Consider the following 26,612-nt stretch of genomic DNA (forward strand, 5'->3'; position numbering starts at 1 on the left):
AAATTTACAAAATGATTTTTAAAAAGTTTTACAAAATTTGTTGATAGAATTCACTTATTTTTAAAAATTGTGATAATCTCTTTAGAAGAATTCAATTATTTTCAGTATAATTTCAATTAAATTCCTCTTACGAACTTAAATTTTTTTTCGAAATGTTTGTATTTATATTTTTACAAAATTTACATTTTTCACTACTTTTTGTATTTTATTTTCATCAATGATACAATTTCCACAGGAATTCAATTATTTAATTAATTTAATTTAATTAAAGTTATTTTTTATTTAATTTTAAATAGATTTTTCAGAAAATGCAATTATTTCTGAAAATTTTATTAAAATTCTTCGAAAGAATTCAGTTATTTTAAAAAATTTTGATATAAAATTCTTTATAAGAATTAAATTTTGAGAAAATAAGGAATTATTGTATTAATTATTTATTTTTGTGTTTAAAGAATTGAATTCTTGTAGAAATTTCGTATAAGAATTGATTTAAAAATTCGAATCTGAATTAAAATCGAGATTAAAATTTTAGTTAATAATTGAATATTAAAAGCATGAACTTTTAGAAATTATTGAATTTCAAAAGATTTTTAAATTGAAATTTTTGAAAATTTTAATTATTGTAAAACTACTAATATTTAAATAATTTTTAGTAAACATTTATTAATATATGATTTTCTTAAAAGGTTATTAAAGTATTGAATAATTTTGTTTAAGAATAGAAAAAATAATTGAATTTTGAAAAAATTATAATTGCACCTAATTTTTGTAAATAGTTAAATTTCAAAATTTTTACATTGAAATTATTTAAAATTTTAATTCCCGTGGAAAAATAAATTAGAATAAGTATTAAAATATTCATTTGAGAAAAATTATTCAAGTCTCGAATAATTTAATTTAGAAACTATGAAAAAAATTAGTGTTTTGAAGAATTGTAATTAAATTTTTTTTAGATTCCTGAAAATAATTTTGAAATATTAAATTATAATTTTCAATTATAATTGGAAATTTTGTCAAATTTAATTAAAATTTTCATATTTTAAAGAATTTAATTTTTTACTTTTGAAATATAGAATTAATTTTTTGTGATTTTTGTAAATCAACTAAAACGAGTTCTTTAATCTCGTTAATTAATTTTAAAAAATGTAAAAAGAAGAAAATGTAAAAATGTAAGGAACTGATTTTATAAAATTCTGTTCATTTATTATTCTAAAGTTCCTTTTCTATTCGAAAGACAGAATTCCGTAAGCAAAGGAGAAGAGCTAATTTTATGCAATTATTTGTCTTCGTTTATTTTAATAGAGAATTAATTTTGAATGAAGAGAAGAGAGAAAAAAAATGAATAGAATAGAATAGTTTGATTCCTTTGAAAAATAAAAGATTTATGAGCTCTCTGTTTATTGTTTGCAGGATTATATCGTTTGAATATACATATACCAGTAAATGATTAAAGCTCTTGTTTCGACTCTAATGTATTCGCATAAAAATTTTTGCGAAGCGGTACCGATATATCTTAAAGAACTCTTCTTCAATTCTCGCAACAGCTTCTTTTTTCTGTCGGCAAAATAACGGTTCGAACAATCATCGCAGAATACACCGTCCCAACACATCTCTCTATATATATATATTGCAAAGTACTCTTTACAAGATATATTTTTCTTTCTTTTAATTTCAACACGTTTCAAGTAAATCAAATTATACATGCGCCTTTACTTTCCCTTCACTGTAATTTCTGCACAATATCTAATTTTCCAAAATTATTATAATTTCCAGTCTTCTTTGAATTATTCTTTTTTATATACAATGTTGTATGTACGGCATCCGGTTTTACTTCACTTTAAATACGATCTTAAGTGTTGAAGGAAAAAAGAATGAAAATAAATAAAAAGTATATAGTGATAAATTATTTATAAACATAAATTATAAATTGTATAATAAATTATTATCAATATTGTAAATCATTTTATGCTGTATTATTGTACGTAATGTGTGCGGTGATTATGGTTGGATCGAGTTACATTTTTACGAGTAATTACAGATAATAAATTAATTAGATATCGTGAAATTAGATTCGAGTTCTAAATCGTTTGGAGATTAGTGAAAGGTGAGAGGAAATTAAGAGCTGAAATTTTACAATTTCGATGAGGTGTTTCACTTTTTTTTGGTTTGGAGAACTTTATTTTTCTATTTATTTAATTCGTTGAGTAAATTAATTTAAATTAGATTAATTCAATTTGATTTGAGCAATTAGGTTTAATTAAGACTAGAGATAATTGAATATATTTCTAGTGTTCTAAAGTGTTCTATAATTTATACTAATTGGTATTTTTAAAATTAGACATTAATAGTTCATTAAACTGCCGCCTAGACGTCATGAAAATTCGCTCACAAACGAAATGAATAATCAATTATTATTCAAATCAAGAAAAAAGTCAAAATTCTGTCTATAAATAAATAAAAATTTTCTCACAAACCTAATATATTAAAATTTCCAGTACCATTAAAATTGTCAAGAAGAACCTAAAAATTATCATTCCCAAAAGTCTTCTTTCAAAAATCATTCGTCACTTTATAATCTACGAACATAATAAGATGCTCGTATTTTAATTTTTTGTTGAAATCGTGTCAGCACCCTCATACAAGCACTTCTTGCGGGTGGAAATTATTGCTTGGCATTGTACCAAATGCCGGAAGACCACAGCAAAATAACATTATTAAGAGAGAAAGCTATACGAAACCATTATGCATGTTAATAATAAGACAAATTTTTCGGAATAAAACAAAAATTAATTTTCTTTTTTCACTTTCTTTTTTCATTAATAAAAAGAGATCAAAAATAAAGAAAGTCATCAAACGTCTTGAAAATTAAAACAAGACGTCTCTTGAATCAGAAAAGAGCTCAATTTTAAAGACAACAGAACAGGTATAATGTGTATTTTTTTTGGTACGCAGTAATATGAGCGAAAGTGGCAGGACAATCTGTGAATTCGTTATACGAGCGTGTCGATAACATGATACAATAAAAAAAGAAAAAGAAGAAAGAAAGAAAAATACTTTCTCGTATGTTTCCTGTTCAAGAAACAATGAAGCAAACTACCTCGTTAATTCTTGCAAATAAATGAGAGCAACAAAAGAGTAAGAAAACGAGAACATTTAATAGTAAAGCTTATAAAGTTTATAACAGCAGTAATAATGCAGTCGCCAATGTAATAATTATTACATGATTGTCGATATTATATAAATTTTCTCATATATTGCCTTCACATTCTGTAATTGCCAGGCCTTGGATATTATGGCTTTTTCGACTTTTTTCGACTATTTCCGAATAATGAGACTTTTATCGACTTATATTAAAAAATTGAGACTTTTTCGACTTTTCTACCAAATTTTGCAACAAAATACCACATTTTTAGTATAAAATGCAATTTATTTGTATTTTTGTAGTGTGAAAATAATAACTATAGACAAATCTTTAAAAAATAATTTTTGAATAATTTTTGTAATTAAATTTTTGAAATAAATTAAAAATATTTTAAATAATTGAAATTTCGTAAAATTTAATTTAAAATAAATCATTTTTTTAAAGTATTTTATTACAGTTTTTGAAAATTAACTAGTAAAGAAATTTAATTGAAAATTTTGGAAATAATTGAATTCTCAAAAACTTGAATGGAAAATCTTCAAGTGTAAATTTAGTAAAAATGAAAATTAATGAAAAGTAGGTTGTAAAACTAATATAAAAATATTTTTGAAAATCTTAATTCTCGGAATTTTTCATTCTAATTTTTTAATATTCATTTATTTTCAATATTTTCGATTACATATTTCTGAAAATTCAAATACATACAAAAAATAACATAAAAATTTTTTAGAATCATTGTTAAAATTTTGGAGAAAATAAACATATTCAAAATTTTTAATTATAATTCTTCAAAAAATTAATTCGTTTTTTTAAATTATACACAAATTCTTTTTGGAAATTCAAATATTTTCGAAAAATTACATTACAATATTTATAAAAAACTGATTCTTCAAATTGTTTTATCATAATTTTTTAAGATTCAATTACTTTCGAACAAAGTAAATTAAAATTTTATCAAATTTACTTTTTTAGACTTATTAAAATTTCGGAGAAATCATATAATTAAAATTCTTTAAAAATTTGATTACTTTTTATATTTTTTAAAGTCTCAATTATTTTTTCAAAGATTTTACCAAATTTCAATTTTTGGACATATTTTAATTGTATGTAATTGTAAAAATATTGTTTTTTAAAAGTTATTTAGAAATATTTTTAAAAAGGTAGGTAATATTAATAATTTCTTTTTAAAAAATTTTGAAAATATTCTACCTTAATAATTTTTAAAAAGAAAAATGGACAGTTCCTATTATTATGAAAACTTTAATTTTTGTATTAAAATAATTGAACTATCGAAGAACTTTCGGAAAATTATTAAAAATTAACATAGATAATTTATTTAGAGGTGAAGTTTAGTTCAAAATGGTAGAAAATATTTGAATTTTGGAAGGGTTATAGATTGTAATTTTTAGAAGTTAATAAATTTCAGAAGTTGAAATTTTAAATTTTTATTTCCCGTGAAAAAAGAAATAAGAAGTATTTAAATATTTATTTAGCAAAATTATTCGAGTTTTGATTAATTGAATTTAGAAATCAGTGAAGAATCAGGAAAATACAAAATAAAATTTTTTGTGACAACACTGAATTAAATAAACTACTAATTCGAAAGAATGAAAATAATATTTAAGAAAAGCTAAAAATTCGTTTACGAAAAAATCCCTCAATTTAAAGATGAAATTCCAGTTGAAAAAAATTCCCCTAGACAAAAGAATTTACCAATTAAGAATTCTTCTGTTCTTTTCTCCTTTTTCTAATTCATCGTACTTTTCTCCAGAATATTTTATGACACATTCTCAAAATCTAGTATATACTCTAGAAATTCCAGAACTTTATTGGACAATAAAGATCATTACTAACGAGAGTCACATCCGGGATCTTCAAGGTGCCGGGACTCTCACATTTTACGACTTTTGTTATTTAACTGACGCTTTGTGTAGAAAATTGTTGCAAAAGGCCGCTGCTCACAAATGCAATTTCTTTCGGAACAACAATAACCACGATAATACAGATTTTCAATAAGGAATCAGGAAATAAAGAGAAAAGAGAGATGAGACTCAACAAGCGTAACGCGCCTCTTATTTGTAATTATAAAACGCAAAGGACGACTCTGCATACAATAGAAATATGCGTGCTCGATGAAAACATAATATAAATATAATCAAGAATAAAAAATGCAGTGCAAAAGAAAAAATTACCACTGTCTGATTAAAAAAAAATTCTAGAATTAAAATAACAAAGAAAGTAAATTACAATTGAAATGACAAAATTAGTCAATTTTTTTATCAATTAATTTTGTTATACTGACTAACTTACTTTTGATTCCCTGATTTTCAGATAAATTTTGACGTTTTTCCTGGCCCTAAAGAATATTTTGATTTACTTTAAAAATGATTAGATACTCAAAAAAATATTTAATTACATTTATTTACGAATTTTTTTAATTGTAAAATTATTCGAAAACATCAATAACTTCTTTTTTAAATAAACAACAAGTAACATTTTAGTAAATTCTAGTAAAAATCAAGTAAAATTCTAGTGATAATTTTTCGACTTGGTAGTATTGGATCACTTGTTGGAAAATTGTGGAAGGATAATTTTTAGAATTGTGTGTGTGTGCATTAGGAACTATTTGTAGTTTCCAGATTATTGCAAAATTGTTTGGATTATGCCTCGCGGTGACACCCACGCCCCGTGTAACTGCCATGGAGAAAGGATTTGGTCGCTCATAATGCTTCATGAAAACGGGCTAGATAATCCCATTACTATGTAGATATTGTGCGGCAAGTTCCGACATTAATGTGAATTCCTCTCGACGAAATTCCGATTTCACAAGAGACAAAACACTGCAATCCTCGACTATTATCGTGCCACCATATTTAGAAAAAAAGAAGAAAAAATAGAGGCGATAGTAACTCGATAGAATATTATTTGGAAAATTACTGAACTCTCTGAAATTTATTTATGGCAAATTTTGTTTAACTTTGAAAATTTATTTTTGATTTTTAATTTAGTTCTGTTTACTTTTGTACTTGAATTAATTTTATTTGGTTTAAATAAAATTTTTCTTAATAAAATTGTATTTATAAATTTTAATTGATTCAAATAAAATTTTATTTAGTTCTAATAAATTTTGTTTGGTTCAAATAAAATTTTTCTTATTTCAAATAAAATTTTTCTTGTATAAAATAAAATTTACTTGTTTCCAATAAATTCTCTTTATTTAAAAAAAAAATTGTATTTGTTTCAAATAAATTTTAATTGATTCAAATCAAATTTTATTTGTCTTAAATACATTTTATATGGTTCTAATAAATTTCGTTTTGGTTCAAGTAAAATTTTCCTTGTTTCAAATTAATTTTTTTTTTTCAAATAAAATTGTATTTGTTTCACGAAAATTTTAATTGGTTCTAATAAATTTTGTTTGGTTCTAATAAAATTTTTCTTGTTTCAAATAAAATTTACTTGTTTTAAATTAATTTTCCTGGTTTCAAATAAAATTGTATTTGTTTCAGAAAAATTTAATTGGATCAAATAAACTTTATTTGGTTTAAATAAATTTTTGCTTGTTTTAAATAAATTTTATTTGGTTCTAATAAATTTTGTTTGGTTCAAATAAAATTTTCCTTGTTTCAAATTAATTTGCTTTGTTTAAAATAAAATTGTATTTGTTTCACAAAAATTTTAATTGGTTTAATTCAAATTTTATTTATCTCAAATAAATTTTATTTGGTTCTAATAAATTTCGTTTTGGTTAAAATAAAATTTTTCTTGTTTCAAATTAATTTTCCTTGTTTTAAATAAAATTTTCCTTGTTTCAAATAAAATTTATTTGTTTCAAATTAATTTTCTTTGTTTCAAATAAAATTCTATTTGTTTCAAATAAATGTTAATTGGTTCAAATCAAATTTTATTTGTCTCAAATAAATTTTATATGGTTCTAATAAATTTTGTTTTGGTTCAAATCAAATTTTCCTTGTTTCAAATTAATTTTTTTTTCTAAATTAAACTGTATTTGTTTTACAAAAATTTTATTTGGTTGTAATAAATTTTGTTTGGATCTATTAAAATTTTCCTTGTTTCATATAAAATTGTATATTTGTTTCACAAAAATTTTAATTGGTTCAAATAAATTTTACTTGTTTCAAATAAATTTTTACTTGTTTCAAATAAATTTTTACTTGTTTGAAATAAATTTTTACTTCTTTCAAATAAATTTTACTTGTTTTAAATAAATTTTTACTTGTTTCAAATAAATTTTTATTTATTGAAATAAATGTTAATTGGTTGAAATAAATTTTATTTGGAAAATTTACTACAAAAAAGGAAAAGATAATAATAATGAGAGACAGAAAAAGCGAAGAATTTAAAAAAGGCAATTTTGAAAAAAAGCAATTCTCTTCAGCATTTGTATATTGAACAAAAATTGTTGCAAGAAGAGAATGGAAATAAAGGCGCGATACATAATTTGATTTCGTAAGGTCAATTTTCCATTATTTTTTTTTTCGACTAATTTTCAATTAGTGGAAAAAATATTCTACATATATGTAGAAGAATATTTTCTCTCGATTGAAAGTGTGTGGTTGTCACTTTATTTTGTCGTGCATATAAGGGGCAAAAAAGGAAAGAAAATAAAAAATAAAAAAAATCAAGTCACGATCGTGGAAAATGTATGTGTATATAAATACAATGAAAAGTGTTACACGCAATTGGCTCATTAGATCCCTTATTGCCCACATATATATATGTTATGTATATGTATGTATCCTTTCAAACCCCGTGGCTATGTTATTTCGCTCCTGGAACTTAATTTATCGCATCATCCTGAAAGCCGGTATTATATTGAGATAAAATATATAAATACGACATCTATAAAGTGACTCGGCAATCACTAACTTCACAACTACTAACAAATTGACAACTTATGGAGTTTCTATCGATATATTTATTTCACTTATTGGGCGATTTTTAATTATTTCTATTTATCTCAATAAGCGTAAAAAAATACGGTGTTAGCTTTCCTTTTGCAAAAATATAATTTTTAGACTGATTAAAATTTATTTATGATCATTGTTTATAAAAATTAATAATTATTGTGGAAATAATTTATGAAATTTATTGTGAAAATTACAGACGAAAATTATTTATGAAATTATTATAAACAGAACAAAAAATCCAATTCAAAAAATCTAGACCGAAAAATCCAAGAAAAAAGTTCAAAGTACAAAAAATCCAAAATAAAAATGTCCAAAGTCAAAAAATACAAAATAAATAATAAAACATGGGAAAAAGCCATGTTTTTACTTTTACGCTATAAAATCGGAATTCAAAATGTTAAAATCGAAGAATTTTAATTATTTACATAAATAATAAAATTCTACACAAAAATTCAATTATTTTCAATAATAAAAAAATTCTTTCCAAAAATTCAATTATTTTCATAAATAAAAAATTTCTAGATGAATTTCAATTATTCTATAAAATTTTTAAAACAATTATTCCAAGAAATACAATTATTTTCAACAATTTTGATAAAATTTAAAATACCAATTAAATTACTGGATTAATTTAATTATTTTCAGAAATTTAAAATAAAAGTTTACCTACTTTCGATTCGTCCAATGTAAAACTATCTTTTTTTACTTTTTTGGAATTTTTGGTTTGGACTTTTTCTTTTGGACTTCTTGTCCAAAAAAAAAACCATTTTTGAGTATCATAACTTTTTTGGAAAAAAACCCTTCTTTTAAAAAAAGTGACCTTTTTGCAAAAAAAAAGTGCAATTACTATTTAATAAAATAGACATTTGTAAGTAAATAAATCTCAAGACTATTTTCTTTTTTCAAGGAATAATTTTTTTATATTCCAGAGATATATTATATACAGCTTTTGAGTACAAAACATTTTCGGAAAAAGCCCTTCTTTCCAAAAAAGTGACCTTTTTGCAAAAAAAGTGTTTTTTAACTTAATAAAATAGGCATTTGTTAGTAAAAAAAAAGTCTCAAGACCATTTTTTTTCAGGAAAAAATTTTTAATATTCCAGAAATTATTTATAAAAAGTTGTTGAGTACAAAACCTTTTCGGAAAAAGCCCTTCTTTCAAAAAAGTGTCCTTATAAAATATTTTTTTTCATAATAAAAATAATTTGCCTTTGATAAAATTAATAAATTATAATTACAAATTTTGTACTTTATAATAGTTTCGAAGTAAAAGTATAAAATATTTACACAGGTGTTTTAATTTAATACAAGAAAGAAATATTTAGAAACAAATTATTATTCTCATTATTATTATTTTATTATCATTATTATTACTACTACTCCTCTTATTATATTCTTATTATTCCTATTATTTATTATTATTATTATTATTATTTTTACTATAATTTTTTTTATTTCTATTATTCTTTTTATTATTAATCCAATTATATTTATTATCCACTGACTAACATTGATTAATGGAATGTTGATAAATAAATCTTCAAATGGTGAATTTTCGCCATTAATTGTCCAACACTTTTTTCCCTCGAAATTTAACTGAAAGAATATAAAATATAAAATTAATTTGTCTCCAAATATTCATTTTTAATAGAAAATATAGATTAAAAAATTCTAATAAGTAAAAATATTTTTTTTTAATTATAATAATTTTTTTACCTCCATTAAGTCTCTCCCTAAATTTAGGAGTTGTAAAAGTGTACAATAACGGATTAACTGCGCTGTTAACTGGTAAAATAAAAACGACAACCCAAGAATGCAAATCGGCTTGAAAGAGAAGGAAAAAAACAAGAGAAGAAAAATGAATAATAAAATACGATAATATAATATGCTAAGAATTAAAATATTTAATATTAATATAATATACGATTATTTATAATCTGTAAGTTTATCGTGCTCTCGATATACAAAGTATCGATGAGTTTTATAATAAATTGCATCGGGAAAAGAATTTACAAATAAAAAGGAAAAAAATTGCATGTTCGGCCTTTTTATATTTTCGATAATCGATACAATGTATACTGAAGGTACGTGTGTGTTGATAAATCAATTAATTAAGATGAAAATATAAATTATAGCCTTACGTGGTATTGCATACTTCATTAATGCGAGAACTTTGAGAATAATTATTGGCGCCCAACACGCAGCATCCGTCAGTACAATCAAAAAAAATCTCAATGCGAATTCGGAATCTCCAACTGATAATGGCGTGGCGTGACGCGTTCGCCAAATACTCGCAAACATTCCCGTATAGACGTAGCCAATTGTAAACAGTCTGTTTTTAATTTTAATAATCGCAAAATTAATTATTGTAATAATTTTGTAATAATTAATTGCCTATTTATATTAGTTATTAACTAATAATTAATTTTGTCAATATCAAGAAAATCATTTTTTTTATCATTTTCTTACCCAATGAAATTCAGGCCCAAGAAAATAAATGCGGAATATTCCCAACCTATAAGAAAAGGATCGTCTATATGAAGAGGAAAACACATTCCGTTAACACCGTAAAATCTGGTACTGCTTCGCCAATGGATTACTATCAATAGAAAGAGAAAAATGGATTAAAAAATGAATATTTGTGAAGCAAAATTGATTTTTTTATTAAATTATTTTATATAATAAATTTATGAAAATTTACTTATAAGTAAATTTTACTAATAAATTAGTAGAAATTACTATTTATTAGTAAAATTTTATCATTCAAAAGCAAAAAGTCAGTTAATTCAAATTAGTAAATATTTTTTATTAATTCAAATTTAGAGAGTTTTAAATTTGAAATTTATTTACATAATAATTATTAATATAATTAATATAATTATTATTTGCATAATAAATATTAATTAATATAATTATAGTCGAACCTGTCGAAATAAAACTCTATTTTAAAAAATTTTTTTGTATTAAACAATATCCAATTAGAATTACTTTTACTTCCAAAATATTGTAAAAAAATTAAAAAATTAAATTATAAAACATTTTTTTTATTTACTGCAATAAAATTTAAAAAACCGAGTTTCATTCTGACAGGATTCACTGTAGTTGTATTAATATAGAAATAGAATATTAATATTAATATCATTAACAGGCCTCGGATCGACTTTAATGAGCCGAAAAAATCGCTTCAGTCGATTAAAAATAGAAAAAAAGTCGAAAAAGTCGTTTATTTAATTCCGTGTTGTCACACAAAATTTTATTTTGTATTTTCCTGATTCTTCACTGATTTCTAAATTCAATTAATCAAAACTCAAATAATTTTGCTAAATAAATATTTAAATACTTCTTATTTCTTTTTTCACGGAAAATAAAATTTTTTAAATTTCAAATTCTGAAATTTATTAATTTCTAAAAATTACAACATTAACCTTTCAAAATTCAAATATTTTCTACCATTTTGAACTAAACTTCACCTCTAAATAAATTATCTATGTTAATTTTTAATAATTTTCCGAAAGTTCTTCGATAATTAAATTATTTTAATACAAAAATTAAAGTTTTTATAATAATAGGAACTGTCCATTTTTCTTTTTAAAAATTATTAAGGTAGAATATTTTCAAAAATTTTTAAAAAGAAATTATAAATATTACCTACCTTTTTAAAAATATTTCTAAATAAATTTTGAAAGACAATATTTTTACAATTACAAACAATTAAAATATGTCAAAAAATTGAAATTTAGTAAAATCTTTTAAAAAATAATTGAAATTTGGTAGAATCTTTGAAAAATAATTAAGATTTTAAAAAATATAAAAAAATAATAAAATTTTTGAAGAATTTTAATTATAAATGATATCTCCGAAATTTTAATAAGTCTAAAAAAGTAAATTTAAAAAAAATTTAAATTTACTTTGTTCAAAGTTAATTGAATTTTAAAAAATTATGATAAAACAATTCGAAGAATTAGTTTTTTATAAACATTGTAATGTAATTTTTCGAAAATAATTGAATTTATAAAAAGAATTTTTGTATAATTTAAAAAAAACTAATTAATTTTTTGAAGAATTTTAATTAAAAATTTTGAATACCTATGTTTATTTTCTCCAAAATGTTAAAAATGATTGTAAAAAATTTGAAAGTTATTTTTTGTATGTATTTGAATTTTTGGAAATATGTATTACAATCGAACATATTGAAAATAATTGAATTTTAAAAATTCTGATAATTAGTTTTTTCAAAAATACTTTAATATATTATTTTCACAACCTAATTTTCATTAATTTTCCTTTTTAGTAAATTTACACTTGAAGAATTTTTATTAAAATTTTTGAGAATTCAAATATTTTGAAAATTTTCAATTAAAATTCTTTAAAAGTTAATTTTTAAAAATTATAATAAAATACTTGAAAAAATGATTTATTTTCAATTAAATTTGACAAAATTTCAATTATTCAAAATCTTTTTAAGAGGAAGTTCTTCTTCTTCTTATAGTAATTTTTCGAGAGGAATTCAATAGTCATAAAATAAATTGGGTCAAAAAATTGTTTGACCATCTGGTGAAGAAATTTTATTAAAAAAATTTTTTATTTTTCATAAAAAATTAAATATTTTAAAGCCCATTCGTAAATTTGTAGAAAATATGTTTCTTTATCTAGAAAAATTTTTAAACCTCAAAATTTTAATATTTACTATGTTTTAAGCATTTTTTTTGGAAAAAAATTGATTTTTTTTAAATGTAAATAAAAAAGTGAATTATCCTATTACATAACATTTTTATCTTTCACGAAAAATATAAATATTCTTTGAATTTCAAAAATAACTTTATACAAATTTAAATGATTTTTTCTTACTTAAATTTACCATTTTAATTATAAAAATCACTTTTTATTTGATAAGAAATGAATTTTTTTCCAAAAAAATGCTTCAAAAATAGTAAATATTAAAATTTTGAGGTGTAAAAACTTTTTTTAGATAAAGAAAGATATTTTCTTCAAATTTACTGATGGGTTTTAAAATATTTAATGTTTTATGAAAAATAACAATTTTTTTTAAATACAAATTTTTTCACCACTTGGTCAACAAAATTTTTCACCCAATTTATTTTATGACTATTGAATTTCTCTCGAAAAATTACTATAAGAACTGTTTTGGTGGTTTTTTAAGTTAATGTCTTCGTATAGTTGTAATTCGTCTATAGTTATAATTTTCAAACTATAAAAATCGAAGTAAGTTGTATTTTATACTAGATTTGAAAGAAAAGTCGAAAAAGTCGCAATTTTTTAATATAAGTCGATAAAAGTCGCATTATTCGAAAATAGTCGTAAAAAGTCGAAAAAGTCATAATATCCGAGGCCTGCAATAATTAGTCATTAATTTATCAATTTTTAAATACAAAATGTTTACTCATTTAAATTAGAAACTGATTACTTGCTTTTGAATTAGTAAATTTTACTAAGAAATAGGAATTTCTGCTAATTTATATGTAAAATTTACTAAATCAAAAGCAAAAAGACAGTCACTAACTCACTACTCCTAATTAGTAAACATTTTTATTTAAATTCAAACACAGTTTTTTTAAGGATATCAAATTGAGATAAAAAACGAATGAAAAGTGTTGCAAAGCAACACTTTTGATTCATTTTTTATCTCAATTTGATATCCTTAGAAAAACTATAAATTTAGAGAGATAATAAAAAATAAAAATAATAAAATAATAAAAATAGTATGGAACAATAAAAAATTAGAAAATAATAAAGTAAGAAAAAATAAAAATCTTTGATTACCTGGAATAAGAGCGAGAGTTATGCCCGTAATCCAGACAATTATCATTGAGGATGAAGCAGCTTTCGGAGTCAATGCTCGATGACTTTTTAAGGGAGCTGCAATTATCATAAATCTCTCCACCGACATGAATGACAAAATCAGTACAGATACCTTTGAGAAAAAACAAAAAAAACTACACATAAAATTTTAAAAATTATTTACTCTAAGTATGTGTGGATTCTGACTTGTGAAGTTAAACATTTCTTGGAATCAATTGCACACCATTTCGAGACTATTATTATAATTATTATTTCGACAGTTTCTCACTTCTTTTTCTCATATATACTTCTCTTAAATATAGGCACATACTATATACATACAATATACAATGAAATATTAACAAATACCTTCTAAATAGTTAAAAAGTAAAATTTACATTCTAGCGTTAATCTCGTTTTGTTTCTAATGTTCAACTATATGCAAATTTATTGGCTAATAAAATATTTTATACGCATATATGTGAACGCGAGTCTCTGAAAATATAGTTATTGAAATAATTCTATGTTCTACTTGTCTAAATTCTTTTGTAATTATTTTATATTATCCTTGAAGTGAGAGAGTGAAAAAAGGAGAGACTTTTAGGCAGAAAAAAAGGAAAATAACTCTTAAAATGGGTATTTAGCTTTGGAGGTGAAATTAGGACTAAAATGGGGTTAGTAAAAATTGGATGTAATTATATAGTTTGTTCTAGTGACAAATCAAGGCTAATAAGCAAATATAAATGCGGAAAAAATTATGGACAATGAAAGTAAAATAAAAAATTAATTTTAAAATTAAAAAAAAATAAAGAAGAAAATTAAAGTAATCTTTTCAACAGTTTCTTTTTATTTTTAATTAGTTTTTTTGCGAATATTTTCAATTAAATTTTGCTAAAATTTTTTTAATTATTTTTTTATTGTTAAATAAATATATTTTTACCTCCGAGGATGTCATTGCGACAATTCCGATAAAAGTGCAGGACCACGAGGACATCCAAGAACTTGCCTCTAAATAATAATTATCACGAAATCGAATATCCTCCAGAGCAATTATTAGAAGATAAATCCCCATCAGCATATCTGATACTGAAAAAAAAAGAAAAAAAATTAATTTTTTCATTACTGATCTAATTATTTAAAAGAATTTTTTTACGACGTTGTAAATTTGAATTTTTTTTCTGTCAAATTGAAAAATTACCTGCAAGATGTCTGATGACAATGCTGAGGACCCGATTTTCATCCTTGGCAGTCAATCTTCCCCAAAGAACGAGAGCATTTCCCAAACACGTGACACAAGAAATTCCCCAAACAGCAGCTCTTAATACTGGCTTTCCTAATAAATGTGATAGAGATGAAACGCCTATAAAAAATATTTACATTAACATAATTAGATTTTTAGTTATTCTTTCACCAATTATTTTAGGAAGAATTTTAGAAATTAAATTTTAGAAAACCAATTTTAGAAAAGAAAAATTGAAGAAGAAGTTTCGGGGAAATTTTAGAAAAGATATTTTAGGAAAGAAAAATTGAAGAAGAAGTTTAGGAAAAATTTTAGGAAAGAAAAATTGAAGAATAATTTTAGGAAAAATTTCAAAAAAGAAATTTTAGAAAAGAAAAATTAAAGAATGAGTTTAGGAAAAATTTTAGAAACCAAATTTTAGGAAGGAAAATTGAAGAAGATATTCAGGGAAAATTTTCGAAAAGAAAAATTAAAGAAAAAGTTTAAAAAAGAAAAATTGAAGAAGAAATTAGGAAAAATTTTAGAAAAAAAATTAAAGAATAAGATTAGGAAAAATTTCAGAAAAGAAATTTTAGATAAGAAAAATTAAAGAATAAGTTTAGGAAAAATTTTAGAAACCAAATTTTAGGAAGAAAAATTGAAGAAGAAATTATGGGAAAAGTTTAGAAAAGAAAAATTAAAGAATAAGTATAGGAAAAATTTTAGGAAGAAAAATTGAAGAAGAAGTTTAGGAAAAACTTTAGGAAAGAAAAATTGAAGAATAATTTTTGGAAAAATTTCAGAAAAGAAATTTTAGAAAAGAAAAATTAAAGAATAAGTTTAGGAAAAATTTTAGAAACCAAATTTTAGGAAGAAAAATTAAAGAAGAAATTATCGGAAAATTTTAGAAAAGAAAAATGAAAGAATAAGTTTAGGAAATATTTTAGAAACCAAATTTCAGAAAAAAAATGAAAGATTAAGTTTAGGAAAAATTTTAGAAACCAAATTTTAGAAAGGAAAATTGAAGAAGAAATTCAGGGGAAATTTTAGAAAAGAAAAATTAAAGAATAAGTTTAAAAAAGAAAAATTAAAGAAGAAATTAGGATAAATTTTAGAAAAGAAAAATTAATGAATAAGTTTAGGAAAAATTTTAGAAAGAGAAATTGAAGAAGAAGTTTAGGAAAAATTTTAGGAAAGAAAAATTGAAGAATAATTTTAGGAAAAATTTTAGAAACCAAATTTTAGGAAGGAAAATTGAAAAAGAAATTTAGGGAAATTTTTAGAAAAGAAAAATTAAAGAATAAGTTTACAAAAGAAGAATTGAAGAAGAAATTAGGAAAAATTAAAGAATAAGATTAGGAAAAATTATAGGAAGAAAAATTGAAGAAGTTTAGGAAAAATTTTAGGAAAGAAAAATTGAAAAAAAGGTAAGGAAAAATTTAGAAAAGAAATTGTAGGAAATAAAAATTGAAAAATAATTTTAGGAAAAATTTTAGAAACCAAATTTTAGGAAGGAAAATTGAAAAAGAAATTTAGGGAAATTTTTAGAAAAGAAAAATTAAAGAATAAGTTTACAAAAGAAGAATTGAAGAAGAAATTAGGAAAAATTAAAGAATAAGATTAGGAAAAATTATAGGAAGAAAAATTGAAGAAGTTTAGGAAAAATTTTAGGAAAGAAAAATTGAAAAAAAGGTAAGGAAAAATTTTAGAAAAGAAATTGTAGGAAATAAAAATTGAAAAATAATTTTAGGAAAAATTTTAGGAAAGAAAAATTAAAGAATAAGTTTAAAAAAGAAGAATTGAAGAAGAAATTTAGAAAAAATTTTGGAAAAGAAATTTTAGGAATAATTTTAGGAAATAAAAATTGAAGAATAATTTTAGGAAAAATTTTAGAAACCAAATTTTAGGAAGGAAAATTGAAAAAGAAATTTAGGGAAAATTTTATAAACCAAATTTTTATGAAGGAAAATCGAAGAAGTTTGGGGAAAATTTTAGAAATGAAATTGTAGGAATAATTTTAGGAAAAAAAATTAAAGAATAATAATTTTAGGAAAAAAAATTTTTTGATTAACTTTAGGAAAGAAAAATTGAAGAATAATTTTAGGAAAGAAAAATTAAAGAATAAGTTTAGGAAAAATTATAGAAACCAAATTTTAGGAAGGAAAATTGAAGAAGTTCAGGAATAATTCTAGAAAAGAAATTTTAGGAATAATTTTAGGAAAGAAAAATTGAAGAATAAGTTTAAGAAAGAAGAATTGGAGAAAAAATTTAGGGAAAATTTCAGAAAGAAGTATTGAAGAAGAAATTTAGGGAAAATTTTAGAAAAGAAAAATTAAAGATTAAGTTTAGGAAAAATTTTAGAAACCAAATTTTAGGAAGGAAAATTGAAGAAGAAGTTCAGGAATAATTCTAGAAAAGAAATTTTAGGAATAATTTTAGGAAAGAAAAATTGAAGAATAAGTTTAAGAAAGAAGAATTGGAGAAAAAATTTAGGGAAAATTTCAGAAAGAAGTATTGAAGAAGAAATTTAGGGAAAATTTTAGAAAAGAAAAATTAAAGAATAAGTTTAGGAAAAATTATAGAAACCAAATTTTAGGAAGGAAAATTGAAGAAGAAGTTCAGGAATAATTCTAGAAAAGAAATTTTAGGAATAATTTTAGGAAAGAAAAATTGAAGAATAAGTTTAAGAAAGAAGAATTGGAGAAAAAATTTAGGGAAAATTTCAGAAAGAAGTATTGAAGAAGAAATTTAGGGAAAATTTTAGAAAAGAAAAATTAAAGATTAAGTTTAGGAAAAATTTTAGAAACCAAATTTTAGGAAGGAAAATTGAAGAAGAAGTTCAGGAATAATTCTAGAAAAGAAATTTTAGGAATAATTTTAGGAAAGAAAAATTGAAGAATAAGTTTAAGAAAGAAGAATTGGAGAAAAAATTTAGGGAAAATTTCAGAAAGAAGTATTGAAGAAGAAATTTAGGGAAAATTTTAGAAAAGAAAAATTAAAGATTAAGTTTAGGAAAAATTTTAGAAACCAAATTTTAGGAAGGAAAATTGAAGAAGAAGTTCAGGAATAATTCTAGAAAAGAAATTTTAGGAATAATTTTAGGAAAGAAAAATTGAAGAATAAGTTTAAGAAAGAAGAATTGGAGAAAAAATTTAGGGAAAATTTCAGAAAGAAGTATTGAAGAAGAAATTTAGGGAAAATTTTAGAAAAGAAAAATTAAAGATTAAGTTTAGGAAAAATTTTAGAAATGATATTTTAGGAAAGAAAAATTGAAGAATAAGTTTTGGAAAGTAGAATTGAAGAAGAAATTTAGGGAAAATTGTAGGAATAATTTTAGGAAAGTAAAATTGAAGAATAATTTTAGCGAAAATTGAGTAATAATTTTAGGAAAGAAAAACTGATGAATAATTTTTATGAGAAATTATAATATTAAAACGAGCAATTCGAATATTTAATTAAATTAAAATGAAGTATTGAGAAAAAAAATTACCATCGCTTATTGGGCGGCACTTTTTTACTTTTGGAGCGAACATGGAACAGTATTGAAATCTTTTAAAGTAGCTGAAAAATTAGAGTAGAAATATTATTTACTCTATAAATAATTAGTATAGTAATAATAATTATTTCGTAATAATTAAAAAAAACATTAAATTTATAGAATTAAATTTAGAGTCACTTTAACTTACATGAAACTCAAATTTGGAAAAAGATTAAAAAAGTTTTTCTCGAAACTATTCAAGTCAATGTCTTCAATTCCTCTGTGAAATTATCGATAAAAACAATTACTTTCCAATTTATTTTAAATTTTCAAATAATTATTTCAGAATACTTACAGTGATCTTAAATCTTTGAGAGTATCAAATGCAGTCACAGGAAAATTCTCAATAGAGTTATATCCGATTGATCTAATTAATGAATTGTTTTCGAAAAATATAGAAATTAAAATATTAAATTTCAAAATATTTAATTAATTATTTAATTTTATAATCAAATTAATTAATTTAATATTTTAATTATATCTATAGTCAAATTAATTAATCAAATTTTTTATATGATCAACTGTTTGAAATTTTGAATTCAAATTAATTTTTTTTACGGATACTTTTTATTCATTTTTTCATTAAATTTTTTTTTTTTCATTAAAAAAATTGGAAAGTTTACTTTTGATTGTATTTGGATTTCCAAACAATAGAGACATAATATGCGGAAATACGTGACAAGCAGATGAAAATAGTTTGTATATATGATTTTGAGATAATCTTGTGGGAGATTTTGTAATTAGTAGGAACGTGCTTATTATCGATGTTTCCGTATTTTCTTTTTTCTTTTAAACATGTTTTATTAATGAGGTAAATAAAATAACCTGAATATAAACGAATTTTGAATTCATTTATTATATTTTTTAAATATTATAAAAAAGAGATTTTTTTTATAAAAAATACTTACAATTTTTTAATACTGATGAGAGGTTGAAAAAGTGTTGATTCTATTTTTGTTATTTTGTTGTATGACAAATTTCTGTGAGATTAAAAAAATATTGTATTTTTGCTTTAAAATTTTATCGAAAAAATGTATTTATTATTAAAAATTTAATATGTAAAAATTTTTATGAATTTATGAATTTTATTTTACTCAATTTTATACGAAATAATTTGTAAATTACAAATTTTTGTATCAATAAAAATAGATAAAATTTTTATTTTAATAAAAATAGATTCAATATTTATAATAATAAAATGAATTAAAAACTTACAACTCGGTGAGATTCTCAAAATGCTGAAAAGCATTTTTATGAATACTTTTTATTCTATTTCCTTCTAGGCTTCTAATAAATAAAATTATGTTAATTATTGTCAGTTAATAATTAATTATATTAATTAATTTATTTATACTTTTTTTATTAAATTTTTATTTAAATGTTTATTTTATTTACTTTTTTATTCATGTTTTAATATCAAAAAGTTATTTTTTCTTGTCCTATTTTTATCAAAAAATTATTTTAAAATAATGAGTTATAGAGATTAAATGTTTCTTTTTTTAACTTACAAGGTTTTTAATTTTGGTAATCCTGCGAATAGAGTTTCTGTAATTTCCTCTAAATTGTTTTCATCCAAGTACCTGCGATAGGAATTATTCGCGATGAAATTAGTTAAATTAAATGATTACTAATTTAATCTAATAAATAAATAATTAAATTAAATAATAACTAATAACCTAATAATTAAATAATTAAATTACAGAATGGCAAGATTAATTATTTTTTTTTACTCACAATTGATCGAGTACTGGCAAATATGGAAGAGACAATTTTTTAACAGTTATAGAATTGTTATTCAAGTTTCTGAAATAATTATCATAATTGTTTACTAAGTTATAATAAATATTTAACATTTTTAATTGTCAATTAGAAAAAAAACATTGTAACTTAGCGATTAGATTTTTTTAGAAAATGTTAATTTCACGAAACTGTAGAATTCACTTTGGTTGATTACATTTAGATTTCAAATTTTCTCTTGATCGATTTATAGAATTAAAATCGCCTACGATATCCTCTTTTCTTCACCGGAAACATTTCCTTCTAATTTATTTTTTAAATAAACTGTTAGATTTTTTTAACTATATTTAATTTCGAATTTAGTGAATGTTTGTAATTAAAATGTAAAAAGAGATTTTTTTTTAATTTAGATATTCATTTATTTTTAAATTTATTTATTTTTGAATTCTTTATTTTTGAATTTATTCATTTTTAAATTTATTTATTTTTCAGTAAAGTAAATAAAGTGAATCTTATTTTTTTCCATATGAATTAAATATTTTTTTTTACTTACAACCACCCGAGTGAGGTACTGTTTTCAAAATCAGAGAAATTCGCCACTGAAATTCTATTTTCGTTAATAAATAATCTTTGCAGAGAAACTAAACCTGCAAAGAGTCCTTTATGGATCTCACGAATATAATTTTTAGTTAAAATTCTGAAAGAAAAAAATTAGAAATACAGTGGTACCTGTAATTAATAATTATTTCCTAAAGAGATAGTACTGTACGGTAAATTTTGAACTTACAAATTTTCTAATTGAGTCTGCTTTCTAAATGTTCCTATTTCTAAATGAAAAATTGAATTATTCTTCAGTAATCTAAAAAAATGAATATATTAATAATAATAAATTTTTTAATTTTTATGTGATATGTTATTATTATAATATTTTAAGAAACACTCACAATTTTTGTAATTTCGTATAATTGGTAAAAACATTCGCTGATAAATGAGTCAAAAAATTATTGTTCATCACTCTGTAGAAAAAGTATAATTAATAAATGGAGAAATTTTTTTATTTTGATTTAAAAATAAAATTTACTTATTATTGTTAAATTATTATATCTAATTAATAAGATTAGAGATTAAAATTTATTAATTTAAGTAAAATTGATATACATTGCTGTAACATTGACTGAAAAATTTGGAGGTATTTCTTCTTGTTCGTGGCATGTTACGAGGCATTGTTTAAATTTACATCGTGGTGGAGCTTTAACTGATTCTGCAAAATTGTATATTTTAAAAATTAATAAAAAATACTTTTAATAATTGAATCTATCAATAAATTTAATTAATAACAACTAATTAATCAATGGATTATTTTTATTAATTAATTAGTTATTATTAATGAAATTAATAGATTCAAAATATGTAAAATAATTTTCAAAATAAAAATAAATATTCTTAAAATAAAAAAGAGGAAGTAAGAATTAGTTAGAATTAGTTTTTAAAAGACTTGCCACATGTCGGTGGAGGTGTTTGTGGCTTTAAATAATCTTTGTATATATTGTCCCAATCTCCATTCAAATCGACTGCAAAATTATTTTAATTAGAAAATTTAAGCATATATTATAAATAGGCCCAAAATTTTTATTTTTATTTTTATTTCACGAAAAATGCTAATTTTCAAAACACAAATTATTATTATAAATATTATTGTGAATTAATTATAAATAAATTAATATAAAATATTATTATAAATAATAATGAATATAGATATTAATTATAAATACAATCCATTTTTTAAACTAGAGATAAAAAATTATTGAAATAGAAATTTATTTAGGTAAATATAAAAATAAAGAATAAAAATTATTAATGAAAAATATTTTTGTGAATATATTTTTATATTAACTATTAATTACATTTTTGAAGAAATTTGTTCTTCTAATCTTTTTTGTAATTTAATGTAATAATTAACTGCATTTGGTTATAATAATTTTTGAGTGTTTTTTTTTTTTTGTTTAAAAAAAATTTTTAATTCAGAAAAAATTACAGTAATTACTCACAACATTCTGTTTCGGATTCATCATCACCTCCAGGACAATCAAATTTTTTGTTGCACCAATGTCGTTGGAGAATGCATTTTGTACTATTTGCGCAAGGAAATGATCCAACTGAACATTTATCTGTAAATTTTTGTAATTTAGTGAAAAAAACAAACAAAATTATTTTTAAAAATACAATTTAGTCTCAAACAAAAATTTTTTTTGGATTTTTTAATTTTGAGGAGAAAAAGAGAAAAAAACGTTAATTAAAATAATAATAATAATAATAATAATAATAATTGAAAAATTAATTAAAATTATGAAAATAAAATAAAAATTCAAATAATAATAATAATAATAATAATAATAATAACAATAATAATAATATTAATAAGTAAATAAATAATAAAATATTTACTAGACAATAACATAATTAATACATCCAGAGAAAAGTTTTATTTAAACGAAATAAAATTTATTTGAACAAATAAAAAGTCTAGTTGGCTCTGAGTTATCTTTTTTCTGGGTGCGCATAAATATAATTATAATAATAATTAATATCATTGTGCTCTTGTTAAAAAGAAATTTTCTCAAAAATGGAATTAATGAACCTGTGGTTTTCTTGTTTACATTAAATAATTTAATTAGTGAATTCATTAAAAAACATGAAATAAAAAAAAATTTTAGAATGAGTTTTTAACACTTTTTTCTCCAAATTATAAGATCAGGAAATTTTTTTTTAAGACTAATTTGTATAATAAATTGCAATTTTGAGATAATCGACCGACACACGTGAAAACTTTCAAGTAAAGCGATTCAAAAATTGCAATTTAGCTCCATTTGTTAGACATTGTGTGACATTTGCTCTTGAAATCGTAGTTTCTTCATATGAAGTCAAATGATCTTGATTATTCTTGATTATTTGACGAAGTCTAATTCAATGAAACGCATTTAAAAAACGTTATGGGGAAATGGCATCATTTCTATTCTAATTTATTATATGTCAATTAAATTTTTTACACATTTCTTTTATTTTTTTTTCTCCTCTTGATTATTATTATAAGCAAAAAGTATGTATAGAAATATTAAAAAGTATATTTAGAAATTTGATTACTTTTGCAGAGGGTTGATGGGTAAGTTTTATTTTTTTTTCTTCCCTTCTTTAGAAACACGTTCTTAAAAAACTCTCGTGGATTTCAGATTAATTTGTTTTTCTCTCCCCAATCATATTTTTTTACGATATATAGTTATATATTATTTTTGAGTCACACGTGGACTTTTTAATATTCTTTCAATTCGACGAAAAAAATTGAAGAAAATTATTTAAATTTTTTTCACTCTTGGCTCAATTGACAATTTTTTTATTTTTAGTTTTGAAATTTAATTTTTATTAATTTATTATTATAATTATAATAATGATGTTATTGCAAGAATTTATAATAATATTTTCAATTGGAAATTTTTTTTTAGTTGTAAATAATATTTTTTCATTCTAAAATTTTATTTTTAATTATAAATTATTTTGTAACAATATTGCAAATTATATTCTTACAACTGTAAATAATATTTTTTTAATTGTAAATAATATTTTTTCAATGGTAAATTATATTTTTTCAATTGTAAATTATATCCCTACAACTATAAACTATGTTTTTACAAATGTAAATTATATTTTTCCGTTTAGTGATTAAATAAATAATTCTTGCAACAATTTGAATAACAGTAAGTTATGTATTATCTATTTATTTTTGAAATTTTTATTTTTAAATAAATTTTTCTTAGTAAATTGTAATTTTTACGATTCTAACGCAAAGATAATTAACCACATAATTATATTTTCTGAATACAAAATGAACTTGAATTTTTTGATACATAAATATTAATAATAAATTATTGTCAAATGCAAGTCCAAATATTGTCAAATTAAATACAATTAGCAAATATTTATTTGCTAATTTCATTTAATTTGTAAAAATTTACTATTTAGTGGAAATAATAATTTTGTTGTGAAACGAAACTGACGAATATTTATTAAATATGTTAAATAAAAATATTAAATAAATAAATAATAAACTTACCTTGATTGAAGTAATACAATAGTCCAGAAAGTAAAGAAACAATTAAAATTAGAGTAACACCAACGATAATAATATGCTTGTATCTCATTTTTTTTTGGCAAATTTTTCCAATTAAAAAAGAACTATACAATTTTTAAATGATTTGTTGTCGTTGATAAATTAAAGCGATCCACGTGATGTTCTGCTTTCAACTGGTTGCTTTGAAAATTTCTTCCCAAAGCTCGAAATCACGCACAGGCGCTTTATCGTCCCATCTTTCAAATACTTTTCTTAACAATAATAATGGGAAAAAATCAAAAAAGAAATTTGAAAATTTATCTTCTAAAATTCTCTATTAAATTAAATTTTATTTTTTACCTATAGACAACATTTTTTTTTAATAAATCTCGGAAAAATAATTTTTTTATTAAAATTGAATTAAGTTTTTGGATTTTTTTCGGGAAGGGCTTTTGTGAAATAGAACAAGCGACTTCTGAATGATATTTGAAAAGAACCTTAAGCGAGTAATAAGAAATTAATTTTTTTTTGTATTTTTTATTTTTATCTATTTTTATTTAATTTATTATTTTATTTTATCCATTTTTATTTATACTTATTTTTTTCAATTTATTTAATTTAATTTATGGAAATTTATGAAAGTTCTGTTCAAATAATCAAATCAGAAGTCATCGCAAATTTTTTGATGAAGGTGATAAAAGAAAATTTATTGTTTTTTTTATTCAAGAAAGATACATAGTACAGATATTATCAGATCATATAATCTAGTTTAACTAATAAATAAAGGATTCTCGTGTATCGCCACTTATATCTTTCAAATGAGGGAATAATAATATTTTTATATAATATAGTATTCGCAGTAAACCTCAATACTCAATTTGGTAAAAACAATTTAAAAATCTATCAGTCATTAATGGTCAATTTGTTAAAAAAAATGTTTCCTCCGAGCCAAATATATCTTTAGAATTCTATTATTATTAGGGAATGTTATTCAACTTAAAAAAAAATTAATTTCTTCGGTAAAGAAAAAAAATTACTTTTATTGAAACACATCAAAATTGTGATATCGATTTTTTTAATAACTAACAAAATTGTAAAATTATTATTATCATTATTATTATTATTTATTTCTATTACATATATTTTTATTTCTATGATTCATTCGTTTCATTTTTATGATTCATTTTTTGACAATTTATTCTATATTTAAAAATTTTTCTTTGTTATTTTTCTTTCTCTTCTAAATTTTCCAATTTAAATTTATTAGAAAACGAAAGAATTCTAAAAATATTTTGCCTCATATTTGAATATAGTCCTAAATTTTTCTTCAATGAATAAATTGACTGATATATTTTTGACATTTTTTTTACATACACATTTTTTTTAGTGCCTTATATTATTAAATTTTTTATTTTATTTTTTTTTTTTGGTTTTTTGTTCTTTTTTTTACTTTTTAGGATAATTTTTCTAAACTATTGATGAAAATGAATTTTTGTATATTTTTTCTTACATTATTATTATTTAATATACAAAAATCATTAAAATCAATATTAATATCATTTTTTTGCAAATTTCTTAATAACATCAAAGTATAATTTACACTTTATCATTAATCACAAAAAACAGACATACCAAGGTCTCTAAGATTTGGGATTAGTGTGAAATAGTAGTCACTTGATTCTAAAAAACAAATCGACTTTCTTAGATTAATAACGTACAAGTGGTTCGTCAAAATTTTTTCGTTGTCACTGCTTTAAAAAAAATTTAGTCTCTATATAAACAAAAAAAGAGAATTAAAAAAAAAATTCTTTCGAATCATTGGTACGTTTTGGATCAAATATCAAATATGATTTATTGTTATAGACGATCCACTGAATCGAGAGTAATATATAATCTTTTATAGTAGACATTATTCTTCTTCTTCAGTAAGCTAACAAAATTCTAGCACTTTTAATAATTAAACAATATAATAATAATAATAATTTTAATATTAATAATGAAAATAATAATCATAATAATAATATTAATAATAATAATAATAATAATAATAATAATAATAATAATAATAATAATAATAATAATAACAGATAAATATTGGCTCTTTGACACTTTCTATGTCGTCATCTGAACTGAAAAATTGTACT

General features: G+C 21.2%; 1 protein-coding gene across 3 annotated transcripts; it reads right to left on the bottom strand.

The window, feature by feature from the left end:
• Nucleotides 1-9,459: 9,459 nt before the first annotated feature.
• LOC122511707 (relaxin receptor 1) lies at nucleotides 9,460-24,662 on the bottom strand. 3 transcript variants are annotated; one of them, XR_006302550.1, is made up of 21 exons: nucleotides 24,472-24,662; nucleotides 22,415-22,534; nucleotides 21,866-21,937; nucleotides 21,525-21,627; nucleotides 21,311-21,382; nucleotides 21,154-21,225; nucleotides 20,920-21,063; nucleotides 20,364-20,432; nucleotides 20,138-20,209; nucleotides 19,845-19,916; nucleotides 19,538-19,609; nucleotides 18,925-18,996; nucleotides 18,778-18,849; nucleotides 18,582-18,652; nucleotides 15,071-15,232; nucleotides 14,813-14,958; nucleotides 13,855-14,005; nucleotides 10,543-10,672; nucleotides 10,229-10,405; nucleotides 9,790-9,897; nucleotides 9,460-9,669 (listed from the first exon to the last, which is right to left on the bottom strand). XR_006302550.1 is itself a non-coding variant. In XM_043627121.1 (21 exons), exons 1-21 carry the CDS (start codon nucleotides 24,557-24,559, stop codon nucleotides 9,635-9,637), a joined length of 2,094 nt encoding a protein of 697 aa, XP_043483056.1. In that variant the 5' UTR covers nucleotides 24,560-24,662; the 3' UTR covers nucleotides 9,460-9,634. The 3 variants fall into 3 exon arrangements, 2 of the variants coding, with proteins under 2 accessions (XP_043483056.1, XP_043483057.1); XM_043627121.1 differs by having other exon boundaries at nucleotides 10,215-10,405; XM_043627122.1 differs by lacking the exon at nucleotides 18,925-18,996 and having other exon boundaries at nucleotides 10,215-10,405.
• Nucleotides 24,663-26,612: the final 1,950 nt, after the last annotated feature.

This window comes from Leptopilina heterotoma, unplaced genomic scaffold (genome assembly GCF_015476425.1).
Source record: "Leptopilina heterotoma isolate Lh14 unplaced genomic scaffold, ASM1547642v1 Lhet_9, whole genome shotgun sequence".
NCBI lineage: Eukaryota > Metazoa > Arthropoda > Insecta > Hymenoptera > Figitidae > Leptopilina > Leptopilina heterotoma.